Genomic DNA, 20,987 nt, shown 5'->3' with positions numbered 1-20,987 from the left:
AGAAGCACTAACGGCTTCTGTGTGTTAAAATTCTTGTTTCCAACAGATCCATTTCCTTCAGTGCATGAGCGTCAGTCATGAACATTGACTTGTGTTTAATCTCAACTGATTAGTCTTTTTCTTTAAAGGGAATCCGTCACCAGGAGTTTATTGCAATTTTGTAACCGCATCATGTAGGGGCCGAGACCCTGATTCCAGCAATGTGTCACTTGGCTGATATGCATGCTGTCAGTTGGATACTCTTTAGCAGATCTAGAAGTGCTCCGAGTGCTGAGCTCTTTACACCCCGTCCACACCATTGTGTAGATTTTCAGAAAGCTGCTAATCAATGGTGGGGTGTACAGAACGGCTTGACTAGGAGGCACGAGACACCTTGTCTTGTAGTGATCTTTTGCTGATAAAACACGGATTTTATTAAAACAGCAACACACAGCCCAGTAAGTAACACATTGCTGGAATCAGGCTCTCAGTCCCTGTGTCATTCTTGCAACAGCCTGCTGACCGATTTCAAATAACTTTCATTTTATTCTTATTCATATATAAAATGTGTTAGGTAGTTTCCTGCTCCTGTTAACTACTTTAGGGCAGGAGTGCTGTAGGCCAAGGTTTTTCAACCTTGTAGCATTGGAAACCCCAAGGTGCAACCAGTCTCATTTTCTGCCAATGCACAGCTCCCTGTGCCATCTTTCCACCTCTGGTCCTGAGGGACCTCCTACAGTTAATGAAGAATCCCCCACTAGGATATGTGAAAGTGAGTTTTCTAAGCCAGGCAGCCCATATGGTGTCCCTTACTAACAGATTGTCTGAAACTTCACCTTACACCGCGGGTTTGCTGCTAAGGTTTGTCAATAGGATAATGTGGCAGTCATATTTATGACTTCTCAGTTTTTTGGCAGTCTTTTTACAGTCCTCCGAGTGATTAATGGAGAAACCAAGTTCTTAATAAGTTGTCTGGAATTTAAAAAAAAAAAAAAAAAAAAAAAAACTGATAATTCAACAACTAAAATCTATTCCTGTAGTTAGAATTTATAGAATGTCATACAGTGGATTGCATTGTCCGGTGGTAAATACATACATACTGTACATACATACATACTGGTCACCAGACTTCCCCCTACACATTTCCACAAGGCTGTAATGAATATATCCTATTTGTCCACATAATATATAACTACATTATGTAAGGGTCACACGTGAAAAAGATTAGCAAAATATAATCCAGTTTAGACCTAATTTTTCCTAGGTTTGCTAGCAAACAATTTTTAGTAAGTATATAGCAACCCATATTGGGAAATACCCGGTCTACATTGAAATATACTGAAGTTTCAGCATCACATGTGAGTAAATATATGGCAACTGCAGCTTGGTGCTATTGAAGCCTATGGATGCTTGCACAATTATTATTATTATTATTATTATTATTAATTATTATTAATAATGTATTTATATAGCACCATTAATTCCATAATGCTGTACATGTGAAAAGGGGTTACATACAGGGTTATAGATATAGTTAACAGTAAACACATCTACAATGACAGACTGGTACAGAGGGGAGAGGACCCTGTCCATGCAGATTTGCATTCTTCGGGCTATTTGACCAAGAAGGAGAGTGATGGCCTCCACAGTCACCAGACCTGAACGCAATCGAGATGGTTTGGGGTGAGCTGGACCGAAGAGTGAAGGCAAAAGGGCCAACAAGTGCTAAGCATCTTTGAGAACTCCTTCAAGATTGTTGGAAGACCATTCCCGGTGACTACCTCTTGAAGCTCATCAAGAGGAATGCCAAGAGTGTGCAAAGCAGTCATCAAAGCAAAAGGTGGCTACTTTGAAGAACCTAGAATATAAGACATATTTTCAGTTGTTTCACACTTTAAGTATATAATTCCACATGTGTTAATTCTTAGTTATGATGCCTTCAGTCTGAATTTATAATTTTCATAGTCCTGAAAATACAGAAAAATCTTTAAATGAGAAGGTGTGTCCAAACTTTTGGTCTGTCCTGTATGTTAGTGGTATTGTTTGATGCCTTGTTTAGTGTACACGCCAATAGCTTGTATTTTTGGGGCTGTGGCCTGAGATCTGCAGCATCAGTTCTATACAGATATACACGCTTTTTATAAATGTCCCCTATTGTTTGTCCCTATGTTTGTCCCTATGTTGCAGAGTTCTCCACACTGATCCAATTCAGATTTCTATACTGTAAAACAATTGACACAAATGAAATATCTTTGGACACAATGATACTTTTCATCGGGTTTTTTCATAGTTTTATTTGGCACACCATCTGACTCTATTCAGGTCACACCTTTTTCTAAAATAAATCTCAAGTCTTCCACATTGTTACAGCACGGAGCAAACTGTGCCTTGATTTATCTGTCAACTGTTACAGCATCTGGAGTTCTGTGTCAGACGAGTAGGGAGACATTGCAAATATTTAGATGGAGACTATTGATGCTCCCTAAGTTACCTCGGTAAATTCTTGTCTAAAAGAACGATAGTCATCTGCATGTTTCTTTCTCTAACATCTGGTCTGGATGTTTAGAGATGTTACCAAAAATGTACAGTTTTCAGGAGATTATATGCATTTGAATAGCTGACAAACTGCAGAACCATTTAGAAATGAAGCCTACCATGATTACCCTTTTGTTCTTAAAGGGAACCTGTCACCCCCAAAATCGATGATGAGGTAAGCCCACCGGCATCAGGGGCTTAACTACAGCATTCTGTAATGCTGTAGATAAGCCCCTGATGTTACCTGAAAGAGGAGAAAAAGACGTTATATTATACTCACCCAGGGGCGGTCCTGCTCCGATGGGTGTCTCTGGTCCGCTCCGGCGCCTCCCATCTTCATTCCATGACGTCCTCTTCTGGTCTTCACGCCGCGGCTCCGGAGCAGGCGTACTTTGTCTGCCCTGTTGAGGGCAGAGCAAAGTACTGCAGTGCGCAGGCGCCGGGCCTCTCTGACCTTTCCGGCGCCTGCGCACTGCAGTACTTTCCCGCCCCTGGGTGAGTATAATCGAACCTCTTTTTCTCCTCATCCAGGTAACATCGACGGCTTATCTACAGCATTACAGAATGCTGTAGATAAGCCCCTGATGACGGTGAGCTTACCTCACCATCGATTTTGGGGGTGACAGGTTCCCTTTAATGTTTAACAAGGTAAAAAAAAGCAACTTTTTACTTTTTTGAAATCGTTGCTTGATACGATTTTTAGTTTAACATGTAAAATTCTGAGCTGCTAAATTTTAATTCTAATATATCTCTGATGGCTCACCTGGTGAGGTGGATTCTTGAAGCCATAGATCTGGATGCATGGCACGGACTGTAGCTAATTCAACCAAAGGAGCAAAGACTACCATTGGCCTCCCCATTTATTCCCTATGGTGGCCTATTATGCCCTACTATAAACAAGAATTTAGTGTATTAGAGCAGCGAGCAGACCATTGAAAGCTCAAGTTAGAAAATTTGTAAAAATGTAAATAAAAATTAAAGCTCAAAAAATCATGGAAAAGTTTTGCCCCTAAAAAAATATATTTTTATACATAAAAATGTAAACAAAAAAAATGTAAAAATATATTTTTTTTAATTATTTTTATTACTTTGCCATGCAAAAGAATTAAGCTCAAAGTGATCAAATGTCTTAGGCTAGTTTCACATTTGCGGTTAAGTCCGCAGCATTTTGTCCGCAAACACATGCAAAATGCATGCAAACGCATGATAATGCAGCGTTTTTTATCTGCATCAGCTTACACATGATGGTAAAAAAAAGCAGCATTTGCATGCGTTTTTACATGTTTGCGCTTTTTATGCGCATGCGTTTTGATATTTCCAGGAGGGTGTCTCTTTAATGGGCATGTCTAAATCAGTTCCTGGACATGCGCAGTCCGAAGTACGCAAGTGCATCAAACGCATGCGTACGCAAAGATATATGTACGCATGCGTTCCCATAGACAGTAATGCATTTTTTTGCCCCATTCCATAACCGCATACGTTTCTAGGCGGCAAATTGACGCCTCTAAAATTACTACATGTAGCGTTTACTGCACCAAGCCGCAGACGACGAAACGATGCATGCGTCGTCAAACGCTGCAAAATGTAACCAATCGCAGACACCTGCGTCCCTAATGTTAAAGATGGGAATACACGACGCATGCGGAAAATTGCGGCACAAATGTTGCGGACACAACCGCAAATGTGAAACCAGCCTTACACAAAGAAAAATGGTATAATGGAAAACACCAAATCATCCCTCACTAATACAACCTCCTGTTGGCGGAATAATAAGTTATAGCTCTTAGAATATGGCGCAATAAAACAAATTTTGCTGCAATAAAACATACTATTGTATGAAAAACAGATGTTTTTTGTGCAAAAGATCAAATAAACTTAAATCTGGTCCTTCATCCTTGTAATTTGTGATGCAGTGACCCCTGTTACAGCTAGAGGGCGCTGTATGTTCTCAGAATATGCATGGAGGCATATTGAGGCCATGGGAGTGCATGGCAGTCACGGGCATAACTGTGATAGTGGGACAGTGACCGGCATCATTGTGAATGGTCGGTATGTGTCGCAGAGGAGATTCTCTGCCCTGTAAGCCAGTAATGTTGTTCTGGGACCGGTAGTCCCACAAGTGTTTGTGTAGTTTATAATAAGGGAGGCTTACACGGTTAGTTGGAGAGCTGGGTGGGTCTGACTAACCACACAGATCTCCCACCTATGGGGTGGCTACGGTGATATAATGTGACTGAAGTCTGGTCACATAGTCAGTGTGTCAGGTCTTGGATGGCCTATGTGTTGGAATGTCTTGGGAGTAGGACTGGATTCCCGAACAGCACATGGAGTGGCCATAGACCTGAAGGCCTGTGTTTGGCGATCCTGGAAGTAGGACGGACGTCCTGAATAGCACACGGAGAGGCCTGGATGGCCTTTGTGTTGGAAGGTCCTGGGAGTAGGAACAGATTCCTGAAGAGCACTGGGGGAGGCTATGGTCCTGCAGAAACTTTGACTGCTACTGTGTTGGGGAAGCTACCGTCCTTCTGTGGGTCTGGAACTGTCGGGTGGCCTGGTGAGCAAGGCATGATCCAGGACAGTGATCCCAGTTAGGAAGCTTCCCTGGGAGAGAGGACTGACGAGGAGTCAGCGTGTGGAGCCGGAGCTCCTGTAAGAGAACTCCAGATAAAGTGGGTTATGGGCAGACTAGTATCTGCCAGTGGAACAGACTGTTGGGGCCTATGATGTTCCATGGAAGTTAATGAACTGTGTAGTCTCCAACGGTAACTGGATTAAGTGAGGTCCGGCGTGTTTAGAGACTGCAACTTCATGTCGTGCTATGTGAGTAGAGACATTGATACGGCACACGGACACCCCCGTGAACTTGTCAGAGGAGGACTGGACTGAATCCAGTTGCTAAGCGAGTGTCCCCAAACACATGAAGTAAGCACCATCTTACACATTTTACAAACATTTCCTGATTTATTTTTTTCATTTTTGGGGGGGGTTGGGGTTGTCTCAAGTGTTTTGTACCCCAAAATGTTACCCATAAAAACTCACTCCCTGTCATCTGATAATGGAAAATGAAGGTGTTTCCACCTTACCGGTTATATGGCCTCCGAAAACCAGTCCAGTTAAATCCTCACTCCCAATGCCAAATGCCCACTTTGGAGCCCTGCAGCAAGGGGTCCATAATTTCTGACAGCCAAATTTGTGCTCTTTCTATTCCAAGCCTTACCTTGTGTCCAAATACCAGTTTTTGATCACATTTCAAGTATTGCCGTGTTTGGGAGAAAATATATGTTCTCCTCAAAGTAACTTCAAAAGTGAAGTGGTCCCTGGGTTGGAAAAAAATGTAGCAAATTGTCGGAAAACAAAAATGAAAAATTGGTCCTAAACCTTTAACCCTTGTAACATGCAAAGATCTTTCAAAAACTAATGCCGACATAAAGTAGGTATGTGATGTTATTTTGGTCATACAGCACAAAATGGTTAAAATGCCATATAGACCCTCAGTTACTTCAAAAGTGAACTAATCCCTAAATCAGTGTTCCCCAAGTCCGGTCCTCAAGAGCCACCAACAGGTCATGTTTTGAGGATTTCTTTAGTATTGCATGGATGATAATTGCATCACCTGGACAAGCAAGCATTCAATCACCTGTGCAATACTAAGGAAATCCTCAAAACATGACCTGTTGGTGGCTCTTGAGGACCGGAGTTGGGGAACACTGCCCTAAATATTAGGTTTTTAAAGGGAGTGTTTCATTCATCAAGCAATTTGCACTCATTTTCTAGCATAAGTTATGTTGACGGATTCCCTATCTGTCAGTAGGATCAACCCTTCTAAGCTGTCAATATGGGCATGTAGGTCAACGAAACTTAAATAAAATGATACCTTAATATCTGCTATCCTGTCTTTTTCTAGACTAGAGAAATCCACATTTTTCTTAATATGTAAATGAGCCATTAAGATCTATGGGCCCGACATAGATTTTCCCAAGTCTTTTTTCCAGAGCTTATTTTACATGGAAGAGAGGGTGTTGCCAGCATGAGTCATGTAGATCAGGAGAGTAGACTGTCAGTCATTGCATGTCTTATGCTGGTGACATCCTATTTCATGTAAAAAGTTCTTAACAGTTCATTTACATTTTAAGAAAATCATGGATTTCTCATGAATAAAACATAGGATCTCGGGTATCATTTTGTTCAACTTTCTCTGCCCTACATGCTCATATAGATGACTTAGGAGGGTAGATCCTACTGGCTGATTTGCTTCTAAGTTACCTTAAAAATGAAAATACCTTTTTAAGCATTTACCACTTATATAAAGTATAATGTGTCACAAAGAATCATTTTCAGAATCACTGGTGTCGGAAGAAGCAATGCAAAATTATTTCCACATAAAGTTACACATATCAGAATTGAAAAATGGATTTTGGTTGGGAATGTCAAAACTGAACTTCTTTGGTAAGGGGTTATAATATAAACCATGAGTTGCGTGTGTGGTCCAACCCCATCATGGTAAAGGAGACTTTTCTACTTTGACACTGAATATCACGGTCTTTTCCACTGACGTTGTCACCATAGCAAAACCAAGATGTTTTCAAATAAATCATGTGCCATACTTAAATTCAAGCTCATGAGATCCCAGAAAACAGTAGAGTTCTCCAAGAAGGCAAGCCTAACCACACAATTTTCCAGTGGAGGAAATGTAGAGTTACATGATGGTTATTTAAGATGTAAGACATCCTGTTATTTCACTTTATGTCCAAATGGAGCATTTGAACAGGGTTTGCCCTGATGGGACAATTCCGTCAGTACAGAAAGGAATGTGAAGGAATAGGCTTTTTCTCTATTTTCAAGTATTGTACTAACTGGATACTGCATGTTGTACGTTTGTATAAAATACAAAGATTTTATTGTTTGGTTAAAAAAAAAAAAATCCAGCCAGACAGTCATGATTTGTCTAATCAAATTTTCTTAGATAATTGTATTGCCGTGACGTTTGATTGAAATTCTTGTAGGTCACTTGGATATACAACATATTCAATGCCAGAGATCTAAAACATGTGGCGTTCACAGGATTATAATCCATCCCTGGATGTGGGCTATAGGAAACAAAGGGAGGGCCATCTTTTCTATCGCCCAAGGCTGCAAGGTGCCCATGGCCAGATTGCTCCCATGAGATTAGCAGCACATTGCCATCACAATGAATTGTGGGTAGGTAGGAAAGACCCCATGTGTTATGGGCTCACCATGTGTGGTGGATCCTTCAACAAGTGGGCATACTGAAACACAGTGGGTAGCCTTTTTTTTTTTTTTTTTTTATTAACCGGAGTAAAAGTAGCTAAAAGTTAATGGGGGGCACAATGTTGGCTTATTAATTTAGATTCTGAATGGTAGGTTTGCCCAGTAGCCAAATATGTATTAATGGTGTGGTGCAGATCTGTATTTAGGGGTGCAGTGTGCGGACTTTGTCTCTGTCATGGACAAAGTCAATGTAGCCCCAGTCTCAATTGAAGAATATGGCCCGAGCCCTAACAGGAATTTTCAAAGTGGCCGCAGACCCAATTTTTATTTTACGATCTAGTTTTTTATATAGTTACATCTGCAATCTATTCTTTTCATTGGCTTGCTATAATAAACTTGTTAAACGGGATTCTCATTCGGAGAAACGCAGCAATTTTCTGTACACCATGTAAAACACATGTTGCTATTTTTTGGCGCTGCCAGATGTTTCATACAAATTTGTAGTTCTGTACGTGTGTAGCATTCACAGTTTCTTTTCCAGGTCAATATTCTGACTCAAAAGATATTTAAACAGAAGATGTTATTAGGCGAAGTTCACATTGCTAACCTTTTGGGTGGAACTTGTAATATATAAACAAAACACCATCCTCACAAATTTTTAGAAACTGTGAAATAGTTTTTTTTTTTTTTTTAATTTCTGGATTTTACCTCTAGATCCCCCAATTCATCAAAAATAATTTCTAATGTGAAAGTGCTTGATATGTCGCAAAATTTTTGGACAACTCATAATTGAGACAAATTTTTCAATTTGTCAGTTTACGCCAGCTGCCAACTTGGTCAGGAGAGAGTGTGGGCAAGTGCCACCTAAAGATCTATAGTTTACAATACAAATGTTCTCCAGCCTCTTGACTAGTTAAATTCCGGCAGTTGTACAAGGCAGATAAAAGATGCACCAAATCCATTAGGAAGAACAAGCCACAATGAATTGTCGCAGCTTCTCCTGCGCGCCTTTCACCAAAAGTGGAGTATAAAATGCCAGTCTTGATGTATCGAAGCCACAGAATGTGGGGATAAAATCCATTTGAAAACCTGCATTTTTTTTTGACTGGTGTTTTTTTTACAGGAAAAAAACTCATTATAACTAAGACTCTGTACATAAATTTTATTTTTATTTTCCTGCAGTGCATATATCATTTCCTTCCGAGGTGTGTGTGTGTGTTTTATTTGGCAAATTCTCATTTTAAAGTGATGGCCACTACCTTTTTTTTTATATTAATGGCATACCCTTAGGATAGGCCATCAATATCAGATTGTGAGGTGAACACCCAGTATCAACATTGATCACTGGGAGCACCCTGATGTTCTCAGATGCTGCTGTTACACTGCTGCTCCATGTTTTCTATAGTTGCTGTGGCCGAGTACTGCAGATCCAAGCCTTATTCTATTGAATTATGGGGTGGATCTGTATTACTTGGCCGCGGCCACTAGAGTTTTGATCGACCTGCTATATTCCAGCAGCATCCAACAGCTTCTGACCGCTGACTACAACAGCTGATCAGCAGGGTCTTAAAGATAGGCCATCAAGAAAAAGGTAGTGGCCAACCTCTTTAAGGTCAGAAAAGTGAGCTGAACTTTGACTTGGTTGTGTTTTCACAAATCATTCCATTAATATTGAACACACTCAATCTACATTTTTGTTACTGGTTGTGTGTCCTGGTTCAAGCAGAATCGAAAGGCATGTCTCCAAATGTCACTTTCTATGGTGGGGAAAGTTCCATTGGTGTGGTTGCTTACAGACTCGTTTTAAGTCGAGGCCCTTTCCACCCACGTCCTTGACCGGTTGGCTGCATACTCTACACCCAGCTAAGCCTTTCCACTTATACTTTGCTGCAGGATTAACCATGCTCTGCTGTTCTATGCAGCAGGACATGCCACGGTTTCTCTTGTGTAGTCGTAAGAGAACACAAAAAAACACCTTTATTTGCTTCTGTATTAAATTAGGCAAGCCTAATACCATATGAGCCTATTATATGGGCAATGTCACAGATCAGTAAAAATACAATTAATTTATTTTTCCTTTTTCCCACAGATGAGTACCATGCCAGGGCTACCTACAAGACCTTGTTTCTACGACATTGATCTTGATCCTGATACTGAAGAAGTAAAAGGATTGTTTTAAGCCAGAGGTAAAGTATTTATTTTTTTATTATCCATTTTCAATTCAGAAGTTTTAAGGGACGAATTTAATGTCAGGGTTTTATTCAATCCCATTCTATTTTTCTAAGTATTGTTACTCCATCAGGTCAAAGTTATAGCGTTTATTTCAACAGAGATGAAGAGTCCCCAAAAGTCCTAAGGTCCTTTAACATGGCAAGGTCTGTACACTGGCACCTGAATTGCCCATGACTCCATGCAAGCTATAAGCTCGCATACGTAAGACATTATAAAACATCATTTATGTTGGTGTTCTGAATGGTAAACTGAAGGACATTGTTCAGTCATTCTCCTTCTAGCTCCATATATTTGTTAATAGTAGATTTGAGGATTCTTAATAATTTTGTTCACTAATCTTGTCTAAAGAATATTGTTCCTTTAACTGAATTGAGTAACCGCCTCTGAGTCCCATTCATATTGTTCAAAGTACTATTTAGCAAAATGGCATCCTGCTTCATAACTTCTAAGTACTTAGAAATGGAAATTGGCGCAGCAGTGAAACTCTGTCATTAAGTACCAGTTTCATAGGACACTAAATGAGATTTCTTGCTATTTATGGGCTAACGTGTTTACCGTGATCTAAATCTTAATGTGAGTAGCAGGCTGGAATGGCGTCACATGCGACTGCAATAGCCATTGACTAAATCCTTAGCTTATAAGATGTTGCTTAAGTGCCAGCTGCTATAATCTTTACAGTTTTTCCATATGCTGTATTTTGGTTTTGAGAAGAAAAGTACTTTTTTTCTCCTGGTTTTTTGAGGATTAAGGGTGAAAGATAGAGATTGTGATGATATGGCTTGATCGCGATAGTCTAGGAAATCCAAATCTTTACCTTTTTGTTTAAGGGAAGTTTAAAGGGAACCTGTCACCCCGAAAATCGCGGGTGAGGTAAGCCCACCGGCATCAGGGGCTTATCTACAGCATTCTGTAATGCTGTAGATAAGCCCCCGATGTTACCTGAAAGAGGAGAAAAAGACGTTAGATTATACTCACCCAGGGGGCGGTCCCGCTGCTGGTCTGGTCGGATGGGTGTCTCTGGTCCGCTGCGGCGCCTCCCATCTTCATTCCAAGACGTCCTCTTCTGATCTTCAGCCACGGCTCCGGCGCAGGCGTACTTTGTCTGCCCTGTTGAGGGCAGACAAAGTACTGCAGTGTGCAGGCGCCGGAAAGGTCAGAGAGGCCCGGCGTCTGCGCACTGCAGTACTTTGCTCTGCCCTCAACAGAGGGCTTGCAGCCAGTTGACATGGATTAAAGTTGACTCAACCTCTGTCCTGTGTCATTGTGTGTACCACATTGAGCATGGAGAAAAGAAAGAAGACCAAAGAACTGTCTGAGGACTTGAGAAACCAAATTGTGAGGAAGCATGAGCAATCTCAAGGCTGCAAGTCCATCTCCAAAGACCTGAATGTTCCTGTGTCTACCGTGCGCAGTGTCATCAAGAAGTTTAAAGCCCATGGCACTGTGGCTAACCTCCCTAGATGTGGATGGAAAAGAAAAATTGACAAGAGATTTCAACACAAGATTGTGCGGATGTTGGATAAAGAACCTAGACTAACATCCAAACAAGTTCAAGCTGCCCTGCAGTCCGAGGGTACAACAGTGTCGACCCGTACTACCAGTGTCAACCCAGCGTCTGAATGAAAAGGGACTGTATGGTAGGAGACCCAGGAAGACCCCACTTCTTACCCCGAGACATAAAAAAGCCAGGCTGGAGTTTGCCAAAATTTACCTGAAAAAGCCTAAAACGTTTTGGAAGAATGTTCTCTGGTCAGATGAGACAAAAGTAGAGCTTTTTGGGCAAAGGCATCAACATAGAGTTTACAGGAGAAAAAAAAGAGGCATTCAAAGAAAAGAACACGGGTCCCTACAGTCAAACATGGCGGAGGTTCCCTGATGTTTTGGGGTTGCTTTGCTGCCTCTGGCATTGGACTGCTTGACCGTGTGCATGGCATTATGAAGTCTGAAGACAACCAACAGATTTTGCAGCATAATGTAGGGCCCAGTGTGAGAAAGCTGGGTCTCCCTCAGAGGTCATGGGTCTTCCAGCAGGACAATGACCCAAAACACACTTCAAAAAGCACTAGAAAATGGTTTGAGAGAAAGCACTGGAGACTTCTAAGGTGGCCAGCAATGAGTCCAGACCTGAATCCCATAGAACACCTGTGGAGAGATCTAAAAATGGCAGTTTGGAGAAGGCACCCTTCAAATATCAGGGACCTGGAGCAGTTTGCCAAAGAAGAATGGTCTAAAATTCCAGCAGAGCATTGTAAGAAATTCATTGATGGTTACCGGAATCGGTTGGTCGCAGTTATTTTGGCTAAAGGTTGTGCAACCAAGTATTAGGCCGAGGGTGCCAATACTTTTGTCTGGCCCATTTTTGGAGTTTTGTGTGAAATGATCAATGTTTTGCTTTTTGCTTCATTCTCTTTTGCGTTTTTTCATTTAAGACAAATTAAATGAAGATAATAATACCAAAGAATTTGTGATTGCAATCATTTTCAGGAAGAAACTGAGTATTATCTGACAGAATTGCAGGGGTGTCAATACTTTTGGCCATGACTGTATGAGGTATCTCTCTACTCAGGAGAAATTGCCCCAAAAAGATATGGCCCAATTTCTCCTGCTACCTTTGTGAAAATGAAAACCACATTTCTGAGGAAAAAACTAAATTTTCCCAGGACATCTCATGACAGCACGACAGGAAGGTAGTCTTACTCATCCTCTTGGGACAGGAAGCACAATGGACCTGTGTATTGTGGTCTGAGCAGAGGATGTATAATATGAATGTGTGAGTTCAACCTTAAGCCCCATATACATTAGAGTAACAGAGACCAAAACTGCTGATATCGATGGGTTTTGCTGGCATGTAAGTATGTATGGTGATCCCCACCCTTTTTTTTCCACATTAATTTACACTGCACCCAATCTTGACTGAAAAGTAAATAAATATAGACATTTTTGCAAATTTAATAAAAAAAAAAAGAAAAATTGAAATCACATGGTCATAAGTATTCCGACCATTTGCTCAGACACTCATATTTAAGTCACATTCTGTCCATTTCCTTGTGATCCTTCTTGAGATGGTTCAACTCACTTCACTGGAGTACAGCTGTGTTTAATTAAACTGATAGGACTGGATTTGGAAAGGCACACACCTGTCTATATAAGACCTCACAGCTCACAGTGCATGTGATACCCAATGAGAATCATGAGGTCAAAGGAACTGGCCAAGGAGCTCTTAGACAGAATTGTGGCAAGGCACAGATCTGGCCAAGGTTACAGCAGAATTTCTGCAGTACTCAAGGTACCTAAGAGCACAGTGGCCTCCATAATCTTTAAATGGAAGAAGTTTGGGACGACCAGAAGTCTTCCTAGACCTGGCTGTCCAGCCTAACTGAGCAATCGTGGGAGAAGAGCCTTGGTGAGAGAGGTAAAGAAGAACCCCAAGATCACTGTGGGTGAGCTTCAGAGATGCAGTAGGGAGATGGGCGAAAGTCCCACAAAGTCAACTGTCACTGCAGCCCTCCACCCAACGGAAGCCTCTCCTCAGTGCAAGACATATGAAAACCTGCATAGTTTGCTAAAAAACGCATGAAGGACTCCCAGACTATGAGAAATAAGATTCTCTGGTCTGATGAGAAAACCAGGCACTGCTCATCACCTGCCCAGTAAAATCCCAACAGTGAAACATGGTGGGGGCAGCATCATGCTATGGGAGTGTTTTTCAGCTGCATGGACAGGACGACTGGTTGTCATTGAAGGAAACATGAAAGCGGCCAATTGCAGAGATATCCTGGATGAAAATCTGTTCCAGAGTGCTCTGGACCTCAGACTTGGCCGAAGGTTCACCTTCCAACAAGACAATGACCCCAAGCACACAGCTAAAATAACAAAGGAGTGGCTTCAGAACAACTCTGTGACCATTCTTGACTGGCCCAGCCAGAGCCCTGACCTAAGCCCAATTGAGCATGTCTGCAGAGACCTGAAAATGGCTTTCCACCAACGTTCACCATCCAATCTGATGAAACTGGAGAGGATCTGCAAGGAAGAATGGCAGAGCATCCCCAAATCCTGGTGTGAAAAACTTGTTGTATTGTTCCCAAGAAGACTCATGGCTGTACTAGCTCAAAAGGGTGTTTCTACTCAATACTGAGCAAAGGGTCTGAATACTTATGACCATGTGATATTTCAGTTTTTCTTTTTTAATAAATTTGCAAACATTACTACCTTTTTTTATCAGTGAAGATGGGGTGCAGAGTGTACATTATTAATGAGAAAAAATGAACTTTTTTGAATTTACAAAATGGCTGCAATGAGACAAAGAGAGAAAAATTTAAAGGGGTCTAAATACTTTCCGTACCCACTGTTTGTGGGAGAGTCAGGCAAGACAGGGAAGCCATTGCATACAAATTATAAATCTGTAAATGTCATTTGTCATATCCTCTGGAACGGCTTGCCCAAAAGAGGTTGAGGGTGTGAGGTACTGCGAGAGTCCCCTGGGTTATGTTCAAGGAGTAACTGCTGGATGGTGAAACAAGTTTAGGGAAGAGACCTGAACAAGTATGACAAGTGCATAGTCAAGGGGATAGCCGAATTCATATCCAGGAAATCATACCGTCCAAGGGTGAAATCCAGGAACAAGAATCGGATAACACAAATTCAATCCACAATACCACGCCAGTGTAGGAATATAAATACAAGAACTGACTTTGCTTTGGAGATTTAAATATGGTGCTTTGCACCACTGCCACACTGGCTTGCTTATTGGTCTGCAGAAGGTTTGCTGGGGCAGGATGATGAGAAACTCTTTGGTAATGTTTTAGTTATTGGCGAGCCGGTGCGGGCTGCAAGTTCCCACCTTGTAAGCACTAGCAGAATTTAGTAAAGTGTATTACATGCCACCTAGCCTGGAAAGAGTCACCACCTCCTTCTGCTGTCAGCGCCACTTCGATGAATATAGTGGCAGTGTCTAACAATTGCAGAAGTAGGATAAAGTGTTTGTACCATTGTAATAACTCATGGTTATTGTGCATGGTTCTTTAAGAGCAGTAGTCCACGACATAGTCAGCAAAAATGAGCTTTCCTTTGAAAAGGCCTCTAGTACATCTAATATATAAAGCTGAATGTGTGTATGTGTGTATGTATGTCCGGGATTGGCATCTGCACCGTCGCAGCTACAGCCACAAAATTTTGCACAGTCACACGTCTGGACCCCGAGAGCGTCATAGGCTATATTGTGAGGTGAAATTTTAACCCCACGCGTTCCAATTCACCAAACAATTTTGCCCCTATCTACATAATGGGGAAAAAAGTGAAAGGAAAAGTGTTGGAAGCGTCGCAGCTACAGAAACAAAATTTTGCACAGTCACACGTCTGGACCCTGAGAGCGTCATAGGCTACGCTGTGAGGTGAAATTTTAACCCCGCGCGTTCCAATTCACCAAACAATTTTGCCCCTATCTACATAATGGGGAAAAGTGAAAGGGAAAGTGTTGGAGGCAAATTGACAGCTGCCAGATGTGAACAAGGGGGACTTAAAGTATGAGAGCGATGGCGCCAAAGAGTATATACCGATCAGTTTCTAAGGTGGGGCCCCGACGTGAGATACTCACCACACATGGGGATATGAACACACACACAAAATGCGCCACACACTACCACGTGCTTGAACACATATACCACCCTCAGCACACATTTCACCACACATATACCAACCTCGCCACATAAAAGTCGAAACACAAAAGTCGCAGCTCAAAACTCACCACGCGCAAAACTCGCCACATGCAAAAACTAGGCTCACGCAAAACTCGCCACAAGTGCAAAACTCACCTCATGGAAAACTCGCCACATGCAAAACTTGCACACGCGGAAAAATTGCCACATGCACAAAATTTGCAACACATGCAAAAGTTGCCTCACACAAAACTTGCACATACTCAAAAGGCACCAGACATAAAACTCACCACGCGCAAAACTCGCCATGCGCAAAACTTGCTGCACACAACTTGCTACACTAACCTGTCACATGCAACTCGACACACAAAAAGTTGCTACACGCATGTTGCCACACAAAACTCATCTCACAAAAGTCGCTACATGCATGTCGCCACACACAACTCAACACACCCAACTTGACAGACGAAACTCGCCCTAAAACACACACAAGTCTGGTATTAGCCTTCAAAAATAAAAATCTGATTAATAAGCAGACAAACTACAAGAGCAACAAATGTACCATATAGGAAATACAGCAGCTGTCAGTCACATGACCTGTCTATTATGTGTATGTGTGAGCTAATATATACTGCCTGGGGGAGGGCTTCCTGTTGGCTGGGGATTTATCAGGCTGCCAATTTATCTTACAAATACTGAGGTAAAAATACTGAGCAAATAACGTGTTAACGAGGTCTAATACAGGAGATCACACAGGTATATACTATTTACAGGGGAGATGACACACAGATATATACTATATACAGGAGAGATGACACACAGGTATATACTATATAGAGGAGGAGATGACATACAGGTACATACTATATACAGGAGGAGATGACATACAGGTATATACTATATACAGGAGGAGATGACACACAGGTATATACTATATACAGGAGCAGATTACCTACAGGTATATACTATATACAGGAGGAGATGACATACAGGTATATGCTATATATAGAAGATGACATACAGGTATATACTATACACAGGAGGAGATGACACACAGGCATATACTATATACAGGAGGAGATGACATACAGGTATATACTATATATAGAAGGAGATGACATACAGGTATATACTATATATAGGAGGAGATGACATACAGGTATATACTATATATAGGAGGAGATGACATACAGGTATATACTATATAGGAGATGACATACAGGTATATACTATATACAGGGGAGTTGACACACAGCAGGTATATACTATATACAGGGGAGATGACATACAGGTATATACTATATACAGGAGATGACATACAGGTGTATACTATATATAAGGGAAATGACAAACATGTATATACTGAGGTGAAAATGAGAGGTGTGAGGTGAAAATGAAAAGGTGTGAGTGCAAAATGAGAGGAGTGAGGGAAAATAGTGTAGTGATCGGAAAATGACAGATGTGAGGTCGAAATGACAAGTGTTAGGCGGGAATGAGAGGAGTGAGGGAGAAAATGAGAGGTGTGAGGGAGAAAATGAGAGATGTGAGGGGGAAAATTAAAGATGTGATTGGGAAAATGAGAGGCGTGATGGGAAAATAAGAGAAGTGACGTGCTATAACTAACCACAGATATTTACTATGCCCAGGCAACGCCGGGCTCTTCAGCTAGTTAAAAATAATGAACGAAGTTCCATATAATTTAATATTATGTCCTTAAATTTAAAGCTCAACTGTTACAGATTAACACTTCTTGTCTGAGAAATTGGATGTACTTGGCTTTTCATATGGTGTAAAACTCCTTTAATACCTCGTAGAGTAAACACTTGGCATATTCTCCGTTGCAGTAAACTCATTGGACACCATAGAGTTGCCTCAGTTGCGTACGTAAAGAAAACAAAAAATGCATTGATTTGAAAATCTTATATCCATATTTTATTCATAACAAACCTCAGATCAGAAGTTGAAGATTGGACATTTTTCCATTTTATTTGAAAAAATTAACGATTGTAGAAATTAATGGCAGCAACCCATCTTGAAGTTTGGATAGGACCATGTCCACCATTGTGTAGCATCCCCTCTTATTTTAACCACAATCTGTAAATATCTTGAAGTGAGGAGACCTATTCCTGGAGGTTTGGGAGAGGAATGTTGACCCATTCTTTTCTATGTAGGATACTAGAAACTCAACAGTCTGGGGTCATCACTGCTGTGTTTTTTGGGGGGGTTCATAATGCGCCAAATATTTTGTGTTGGTTAAATGTCTGGTCTGCAGGTGGCCAGTTGATCACTGAAAATCATGAGCATAGTATGTGGATTAGCATTGCGTTGCTGAAATATGTAACATTTTCCCTGAGATAGACATTGTCTGGATGGGAGCATATGTTCTCATAAAACCTCTATATAAAGCTCAGCATTTATAATGCCTTCAGGATGTGTAAGCTCCCATGCCATTGGCACTAATGCAACGCCATACCATCACCAATGCACAAACTGCGCTGATAACAAGCTGGATGCTCTGTGGTTTTCAGAAAGAGTTTTGCATTTTGATTATCTGACAACAGAATAGTTTTCTGTTTTTTACCATTTTTTTTCTAAATGAGCTTTGGCTCTGAGAATTGCAGCGTTTCTAGATTGTGTTGATATATGGCTTTTTCTTTACATGATAGAGGTTTGATTTACATTTGTGAATTGCACAGTAAATTGTGTTAAGAGACTATGATTTTCTGGAAGTATTCCTGATTCCAAGCAGTGATCTGCATGGTTTGCTTGTCTTCAATGCCGTGCCACTTGATGATCCGTAAATCAAGAGCATCCAATATTGAAAATCGGCCTTGTCCCTTGCGCACAAAGATTTCACCATAATGTGGTTTTTATATTTCCCCCCCCCAAAAAAAGGCAAATACTCAGCCATTTGGTACAAGAAATAAAATCATTAGCCGCTTGGTACAATTTCCAAACACATTCTATCTACAACAGATTTGGGATAATTATACCTATAGGGGATTTTATAACGTCCCATTCTAAATCAACAGGTATAAATACATAGGTTAGTGTCCCACGGGCAGCAGAAAGCGCTCACTCTTCTGGGAAGGATTTTCTTAGATTTTGGATTCGATCTCTGGAAATTGTTTCCCATTCATCCAGAAGAGTTGCAGGTATTTTAATAATGCTCTCTTATTATACAGTATTTAATAGACTTGCATGCCTGAGATGCTGGAGATATAAAACCTAATGCCTTCTGCATCCCACATGCCATTATGATTTCTCGCTACTTGCCATTTAGAACTGTTTCTAGTCTGAGCAAGTTTCCAAAAGGTAAAAACATTTTCCCATCTTAAGGACTGGCAAAGTGCATATTGAATTCCACTAATCTTTCCTGTCTAAAATGGTTAAAAAAACAGATTTTGTTTTCTCTTTACTCCATTAAGCTAAAAACGAAATATAACCTATAACCCAACAGGCAAATGTGTGACTACAGTTTGTGTGCTTAATGTATGGGAAGTCCAGAATCAATAATAAGCTATAATAATAATGGAGGCTGGAACTGACACAAGCAGGATTATACTATGTTAATGGATAACACCACTGGCGGTGGGTAATTTATTGCATTCTGTTGCATTATCTATATGTATTCTCTTGGAAACCCGACCATTGCATGTTTTGGATCAGTAGTGGTTAGCACTGCAGCCTTGCAGCCAGAACGCTGGGGTCCTGAGTTCAAATCCCACAAAGAACAACATCTGCAAGGAGTTTATGTTCTCCCCGTGTTTGTGTGGGTTTTCTCCAACACTCCCAAAACATACCGATGGGAATCTTATATTCTGAGCATAATAAATACTAATAATACCTTTTCATATTTTATGCTCAATGTTATTTATCAAAGAAATTGTAGTTTTCTTTTAAAGGGAACCTGTCACCCCCAAAATCGATGGTGAGGTAAGCTCACCGTCATCAGGGGCTTATCTACGGCATTCTGTAATGCTGTAGATAAGCTCCCGATGTTACCTGAAAGAGGAGAAAAAGAGGTTATATTATACTCACCCAGGGGCGGTCCCGCTGTGGTCCGGTCCGATGGGCGTCTCAGGTCCGCTCCGGCGCCTCCTATCTTCATTCCATGACGTCCTCTTCTGGTCTTCACGCTGCGGCTCCGGCGGAGGCGTACTTTGTCTGCCCTGTTGAGGGCAGAGCAAAGTACTGGCGCCGGAAAGGTCATAGAGGCCCGGCGCCTGCGCACTGCAGTACTTTGCTCTGTAAATCATTCAGCTGCCGCGATGAAAACTAAATCTCCGAGCAGTCATAAATACTCGGAAGTCACCCGAGCGTGCTCTGGAAAACCAAAGCAATGAGTACATTCGCTCATCACTAGGCCCGACATCTTGTTGCGATACTAGTACTCAACCCAACATTGCATCTTGATTATCATTCAATAGAAACACTAACATTGGCAGTTTCACCATTTGTGCCCTGTTCTTTTCACAGATAAGGACAGGTTTACACTGAGCATATGTTAGTCTGTTATAGGGATGCATATCCTTAGAGGGTCACTCTAAACTCCACATCATGAGAGAGAGTGTGTAGGTAGTTTCTTGATTATGAAGACATTGATGCCATTGCCATTGACAGGCACATGGGGGTGGTGGTGAAAAAGTGCATACACAATACTTATAAGAGTCACATTTTGCACTGCTGTGATGAAGTTTGCACAAACTGGATCAATCTTGGGTTTAAATGTTTTACTATGATGTTAGGGGTGAATTAGAATCCTGCCTTCAGTTCGTTAATTTTATTTTTTATTGACTGTTGATGTACACAATTTAAACAATCTATGCAAGTACGTTTATGCCCAAATAAGACAAAAGTATTGTAGAAGTGATACTTTTATTAACTAACTTGGAAAAAAATTTGTAAGCAGTCAGAGCACATGGGCTCCTTCATCAGGCAAGATTACAAATGAATTACTGAGACGAGCTAACATTTTAGGCTATGTTCACATGTCCAGTTATGATCTGTTAGAAGGGATCCAGCAGAAATCCATTAGGAAAAAAGTTATGCTGACAAAACTTTGTAGTCCATTATGCACTAACTGATCTCTGCCGAATCCATTTTTTTTTAGCATTAGAGTTAATGGGCAACAGATCCATTAATACGGCATCGATTGTCATCTCTTTCTAATCTGTCTGGCAAGAAAAGGCTTTTGAGCTTGTCAAAATTATTAGTAGATCAGCAATGTAGCAGAAGTATAATAGAGGTTTAATAACACAAGATGATGAAAAGTCTGTATTTAAACTGGTTAGCATATTATGGTGATATTTTGCTTCCTATGGCACTGCACCACAAGATAATTATTTTTATTGTATA

General features: G+C 41.0%; 1 protein-coding gene across 1 annotated transcript in view; it reads left to right on the top strand.

The window, feature by feature from the left end:
- The window catches only part of MTHFD1L (methylenetetrahydrofolate dehydrogenase (NADP+ dependent) 1 like), a 336,729-nt gene that overhangs the window by 268,630 nt on the left and 47,112 nt on the right, over positions 1 to 20,987 (top strand). Inside the window, exon 27 of the mRNA XM_069769141.1 lies at positions 9,833 to 9,929. Within this exon, the coding sequence (XP_069625242.1) occupies positions 9,833 to 9,922 (90 nt within the window). The 3' untranslated portion in view covers positions 9,923 to 9,929. The remainder of the gene's footprint in view (positions 1 to 9,832; positions 9,930 to 20,987) is intronic.

The sequence above is a fragment of the Ranitomeya imitator genome, chromosome 5 (genome assembly GCF_032444005.1).
Source record: "Ranitomeya imitator isolate aRanImi1 chromosome 5, aRanImi1.pri, whole genome shotgun sequence".
Classification (NCBI taxonomy): domain Eukaryota; kingdom Metazoa; phylum Chordata; class Amphibia; order Anura; family Dendrobatidae; genus Ranitomeya; species Ranitomeya imitator.
The sequence above is the reverse complement of the archived record's forward strand: the minus strand, read 5'-3'. Positions and strand labels throughout refer to the sequence as shown.